Here is a 6,308-nt window from a genome sequence, read left to right on the forward strand (position 1 = left end):
GCCTTAGCCAGTTGAGCTATAGGCGCCGAGCCCATTCTAGGAATTGTTATGTAGTGTTCAAACAGCAGCACTATGAGAGTGATACAACCAAACCCAATTTATAGGTGAGGAAACTGAAGCAAAGGAGGAATAAGTGACTTGCTGCTGGGATTTTATTTCCGCAGACTCCAGAGTTGGAGCTGTTTGCTCCCCACAGTGGTCTGCTGGGACAGGGAGAGAGGAAGGCAGGGAGCAGCGGAGCACGGTGTTCAGGGAAGGCAGCCAGAGACCAGGCCACAAAGATGAGATTTTAAGTGTTCCTGACAGGTTCATGGGCCTAGCCTGGGCCAAGAGTGAGGACTTGGGATAGACCAGAGAGCCCACTGTAGAACTCAGCTCCAGTTCTGGGCCAGAGGGGGCTGGTCATTTGAGGCAGCCACTCCCACACCAAGGGCATCCTGGACAACATAGTGAGACCCTGTCTCTAAAAGTAAATAAATAAAAACTAGAAACCTTAGCCAGGTGTGGTGGGAGGTTGAGGCAGAAGGGTTGCTTGAGCCCAGAAATTCAAGGTTTCAGTGAGCTATGATCATGCCATTGTACTCCAGCCTGGATGACAGACCAAGACCCTGTCTCAAAACAAACAAACAAACAAAAAAAAAACAGAAAAGAAATGAAAAAACTCCTGAGGACCTTGGGTCTCACGCTATTAATTTAAAAAGAACCGTATTTTTATTTGTGGATCGCTCAAAGAAGTCATTTACAAAACACCTTTTGTTTTCCAAGCACAACTTTCCATAAAAAGCAATGTCCACCTTTAATAGCTGCTCTGGTGCACAGTTGTGTGTGTGTGTGTGTGTGTGTGTGTTTGTGTGTGTTGGGGCCTCAGGCAATCCTGCAGGCCCGGGACAGTAGGTGCTCAGAACTCATCATCTGAGTCATCTTGGGCCTGCCTACAGGTCTTCATGGACCCAGGGGTGGTCAGCTGTCCAGGGGAGGCTGGGGCCAGGTTCACCCAGCCAGGCCCACGAGGCAGCACGTGGCTCTCGTTGAGTCTCATAACACGGTAGTTCTCGTAGTGGACATTGTGGGTGATGTCCTTCAGGTCTTGGAGGTGGGAGCTGGGGGGTGGGAGGCAGTCAGCCCTGGCTGTGGCATCCCTGGACCCCTGGGCCTCCAGCCACAGGCTCCCCACGCCCTCACCGGATGAGAAGATCTCTCAGGAGAGGAAACTCACAGTGCGCCATATTCTCCACTGCAAGACATGGGGCAAGCACTGAGTAGGTGCCCACTGCAGACCATACCACCACCTGAGCACTTGTCCTCTGCTCTTTCCCCAGGCTTCTGTCTTATCCCACCTCTATTTCGTTGGTTCATTCATTTATTCATTCACTTTTGTGTTCCCAGGGCCTGGTATAAGCAGCTCCCTCAAATGGTTGTAAATCAACGCACCAAGCATTGTATTATATACTCTCATGCACACTCGGCCCTCTGTGTCCACAGTTCCGTGGTGCCAACTCAGGATTTGATCCTCTGCAGAGTTTGGTATCCCCGGGCTTCCTGGAGCCACTCCCTTGCGGATACTGAAGGGCAACTGCACAGTATGCCATAGATGATGCTGTATTATATTTCCAATGATCATAATGACCAGTGGGGACTTGGGCTGGCTTCCCTCTCCCCCAGCCCTGTCCCTGCAGAGCCTTCCCTAAGACAGCCTCCCTCCCTGAGTCCCCAAGGAGTCTCTCCCACCTGTTCCTGTCCTGTTAGCTCTGTGGGAACAGGGGCCTGTCAGTCCTGCTTCCACTCTGTGCCCTTAGAGGTTGTACATGGTGGTGCCCAGCACACGGGGGTGGGGTGGGGGGGGCACAGTAAGTTCTGGCCAGCCAACAGGGTGCCTTTGAGTGCCTAGTGTCATGCACAGCCCCGGCTCCACCCCCTCCAGCTATCTTATGCAGCTGATATTCTTATGATGCCCATTTCACTATCAGGAAACTGAGGCCCAGGGAGCTAGGCAGTTTGCCCAAGGCCTCCTAGCTGGAATGAAGGATTTTGTTCCAGCTCTGTCTGTGCTCTATCTGTGGGCTTCACACTCAGGGCCCCATGATGGGTGGTAAAAGGCACCAGCACATCCTCACCTACACCCTCCCCCAAATCCCTGCACTGACCTTCAATGATGCCCCACTTGGTCTTCCGGCCCAGGACACACCTCCCATTCACCAGGTGCTCTCTGTCAGCCCCAACCACAGCAAAGGGGATCCGGTCCTGTGGGAGGAGAAGAGACAAAGGATTGGCCCTGTTGGGAGTGGGAAGAGAAAGCTCCAAGGTATGAAGTGGGCATGGTCCTTTTTGGGGTGGGAATGTGGTAGAAGGAGCACAAATTTTTTATAAAGGGCAAAGACAGCCTGATGGTGCCTCCGCCGCCTCCTCTGTAAGGTGGAAAGACTGATAGCACTGATGCAGGGCTTGTGAATGCTTGGGAAGTGCTTAGCCTAGTTAAGGGTTAGCAGAGTAATTGTTGGAAACTGTATTATTATTAATAACTACATTAATGATAAATCTTATTTATGTCAAAAACCTTATCAGTGAAATGGAAACAACAATCAGAGATAATAGGTGGGCCCAGTGGCTCATGCCTGTAATCCTAGCACCCTGGGAGGCCAAGAGGGGTGGATTGCTTGAGCTCAGGAGTTCCAGACCAGCCTGAGCAAGAATGAGATGCCTGTCCCTGAAAAATAGCAAGGTATTGTGGTGGACGCCTGTAGACCCAGCTACTTGGGGGCCTGAGGCAAGAGGATCTCTTGAGCTCAGGGGTTTGAGGTTGCTGTGAGCTATGATGCTATGGCACTCTACCAAGGGTGACAAAGTGAGACTCTGTCTCAAAAAAAAAAAAAAATCAGAGGTTAACTTTATAAGTCAGGGTTTGGAACATATGGCTCACAAACCACATTTGGTTCCCTGTTTGCTTTCCTTTATAAAGTTTTATTGGCACACAGGTCATTTGTTCAGTGGCTGCTTTCAAACCATAATAGCAGAGTCAAGTAACTGCAACAGAGATGGTATGGCCCACAAAGTCTTTCACAAGGAATTGAGTGCTAGATGGGAAGCAGGGCCTCAGTGTACAGACGTGTGGTTTGTGTGCACTGCACAAAGACAACTGGCATAGGATCTTTGGGGCTGAAATCCCACGCAGCCCCCCACGTATGAATAAAATGCTACCTTTTTCCTGCCCTAGCAAAAGCACTGTGTAGGTTAGCAGATTCCCTGGGCAAGGAGGTTGAGGCCTGGGGTCTGTGGGTGATGAATTCCCAGGCTCATCCATGGGCTTTGCAGGATCCAAATGGACTGATGTTGACTGTGTTATATGGGTGGCAGGGTGAGGACTTAGAGAAGTTCAGCCGGTTCAGATAAAATGCACACATAATCTCTTTTTCTTTCTCTATTTTTTTCTTTCTTCCAAACAGCTATTATTAAAGTATAAGTCACATACCCCTAAAATCACCCTTTTAAAGTATATAATTCAGTGGGTTTTAGCGTAATCACAAGGTCATGCAGTCATCATCGCTATCTAATTTCAGAACATTTTCCATCATCCCCAAAAGAAACTCCATACTTATTAGCAATCACGCCCCATTTCTCCCTTCCCTTAATCCTTGGCTACCACTAATCCACTTTCTGTCTCCAGATTTGCCTGTTTGGGATATTTTATAGAAATAGAATCATGTAACAACACACGACCTTCTGTGCCTGACTTCTTTAACTCAGTATAGTGGGGTTTTGTTTTTGTTTTTGAGACAGAGTCTACTCAGTCAGCTGTCGTCATAGCTCACAACAACATAAAACTCTTAGTCTCAAGTGCCCCACAATAATACCTGGCTAGTTTTTCTATTTTTAATAGAGACAGGGGTCTCATTCTTGCTCAGGCTGGTCTTGAACTCCTGAGTTTTGTTTTTTTTTTCCAACCTCCAACTCCTGGGCTTAATCGATTCTCTTGCCCCATCCTCCTAAGTAGCCGGGACTACAGGTACCTGCCACAACGCCCAGCTATTTATAGTTGTCACTGTTGTTTGGCAGGCCCAGGCTGGATTTGAACCTGCCAGCTATGGTGTATGTGGCTAGCACCTTAGCAGCTTGAGCTACAGGTGCTGAGCCTGAACTTCTGAGCTTAAGTGATCCACCTGCCTCTGCCTTCCAGAGTGCTGGGATTACAGGTGTGGGCCACTGCCCCTGGCCTCAGCATAGTGTTTTAGAGGTTGTGGCCTAACAGTGCTTCATTCCTTTTGTGATTGAAAAATATTTGTCTGGATATACTGCATGTTGTTCAGCTACTCTTCAGTTAATGAGTATTTGAGTGGCTTTTACTATCTGGTTATTAGGAATAATGCTTCTATGAACATTCATGTGCAAGTTTTTATATGAATGTCTGTTTTCATTTCTCTTGGGTGTTTACTTAGGAGTATAGTTGCTGGGTCATATGGTAGCTGGATGTTTAACCATTTACGAAATTGCCAGACAGTTTTCATCCCCACTAGCAGTGTATGAGGGCTCCAATTCTGCTGCACCTTCAGCCACAGAAGATGTCTTTGATTGTGGACCTCCTACTAGGTGTCATGTGGTATCTCACTGTGGTCATGATTTGCATTTTCCTGATGACTGATGAGGTTGTGAGTCTTCTCATGTGCTTGTTGACCATTTGCATAGCAATAGTATTTGTATATCAATTTCTTTGGAGGAAATATCTATTCAAGTCTTTCGGCTACTTTAAAATTGGGTTGTCTTCGGTTGTTGTGAGAGTTCTTTAGCTATTCAGGATACAAACCCCTTAACAGATATGTGATTTGAAAACATTTTCTCACATTCTGTAGGTTGTTGATGTGAACTATTTCTCCCAGACCCTGAATATGGATGGAGATTCAATACATGCACATGGCCCCGAGATGTAGAGAGAGATGAATCTTTGGATGGAAAAGATAAGTGGGAGAAAAGTCACCCAGCCTCAGCCCTGCCTGCCAGCCTTCTGCCCTCATGGCCTCTCACCCGTATCTTACTGTTGAGGATCTTGTCATTGACGTCCTCGTCAAAGCACTTCTGAGGGTACACGTCAATGCAGTGAGCCCTCATATTTTGCTGGATCTGGGGATCACACACATGTGACCTCAGTATGCCCTGCCCACTCTGCCCTCTGCCATACTGACCCCAGCCCTGCCCTGGGCACCCAGATCACCCTGTGCCTGAAGGCCTCTCGCTCCTCGATGGTCAGGCTGTCAGCCCGGGCAATCACAGGCACCACGTTCACAGTCCGGCACAGCCGCTGCAGGAATTCAATGTCCAGGGGCCTAAGGCTGCCCAGGCAGTGCAGTGATGGTGGCAATGGTGTTGGTGTTGGTGGCAAATGTATGAGTGAGGGGGGAGCCAGCTCACAGACCATTCTGGAGACCCCTTCTCCTCCCCTTTACCCTCTCCCCAGTTGGCCAAGCCACCTCACCAGTGCCCGGTGGGTGGCACAAAGTACACACAGCAGTGCACACGGGTGTCCGGGATGTGGCGCTGGCGTGTGATGAGAATCTCCTCCTGCAGGTACTGCTCATACTGCTCATTGATATAGGCCAGGATGGGGTCCCAGCTGGAGGCAAGAGGTGGACCTGCCCATCAGAGCCATGCCTGGAGCCCATCCCACCTCCCGAGTTCTTGGTTGGTCTACCCTTAGGATGACCAATCTTCCCGGTTTGTCTGGGGCCCCTTGTTACCCTGTCACCCTCTCCCCCACTTCCCTAAATCATTAGAGAGACCCTGTCGCCTGAAGGCAGGCTTCAGCTTCCTTGTCCATACAATAGGGTCAGTAAAGGACACCTGCTTTGCAAGGGCAGGGTGAACATTAAATGAGATGAATGGCCACCGGCCTGCTTCAGACAACCACCCCTGGGGTTGCCCAAACCTCTCCCCAGTCCCTCCATCTCTGGGCTATTGCTAACATGGCAGCCAAACAGACCCTTTCAAAACCAGGCCTCATCAGTGTTCATCATCAGTGAACCAGGCTCATCATCATCACCAGGTTTCATCATCAGTGTTTCTCTTTGGTTCATTCTCCAGTGGCCCAAGAACAGCTAAAATTCGTCCTTAGTCCTACAAGGCCCCATGCCACCCCATCCTGCCTCCTCCCTGCTCTGGGCCCCTCTTTGCAACTCCAAGTGTGGACTGTGCCCCTGCCCACCGTGTGTCTCATCCCCAAATCTCCTGGGAGTGAAGCCTTTCTCCATCACCCCGCTTACAATTGCAAGTCCCTGGAGCTCCGTGTTCTTTCCCCTGCCCTGTTTTTCTCCATCAACAATTTG

At 49.5% G+C, this 6,308-nt stretch overlaps 1 protein-coding gene across 2 annotated transcripts in view; it reads right to left on the reverse strand.

Moving 5' to 3' along the window:
* Positions 1 to 775: 775 nt before the first annotated feature.
* Positions 776 to 6,308, reverse strand: part of SEPT12 (septin 12) — an 11,654-nt gene continuing 6,121 nt past the window's right edge. The window contains exons 5-10 of one of the 2 annotated variants that reach the window (XM_003790844.2): positions 5,462 to 5,599; positions 5,201 to 5,318; positions 5,014 to 5,109; positions 2,145 to 2,241; positions 1,183 to 1,234; positions 776 to 1,100 (exon numbers count right to left, since the gene is read on the reverse strand). In XM_003790844.2, the coding sequence (XP_003790892.1) occupies positions 899 to 1,100; positions 1,183 to 1,234; positions 2,145 to 2,241; positions 5,014 to 5,109; positions 5,201 to 5,318; positions 5,462 to 5,599 (703 nt within the window). In that variant the 3' untranslated portion in view covers positions 776 to 898. The remainder of the gene's footprint in view (positions 1,101 to 1,182; positions 1,235 to 2,144; positions 2,242 to 5,013; positions 5,110 to 5,200; positions 5,319 to 5,461; positions 5,600 to 6,308) is intronic. The other variant, XM_012805763.1, reaches the window with a different exon arrangement.

Source organism: Otolemur garnettii, unplaced genomic scaffold (genome assembly GCF_000181295.1).
Source record: "Otolemur garnettii isolate 467f Iridium unplaced genomic scaffold, OtoGar3 scaffold00044, whole genome shotgun sequence".
NCBI classification, from domain to species: domain Eukaryota; kingdom Metazoa; phylum Chordata; class Mammalia; order Primates; family Galagidae; genus Otolemur; species Otolemur garnettii.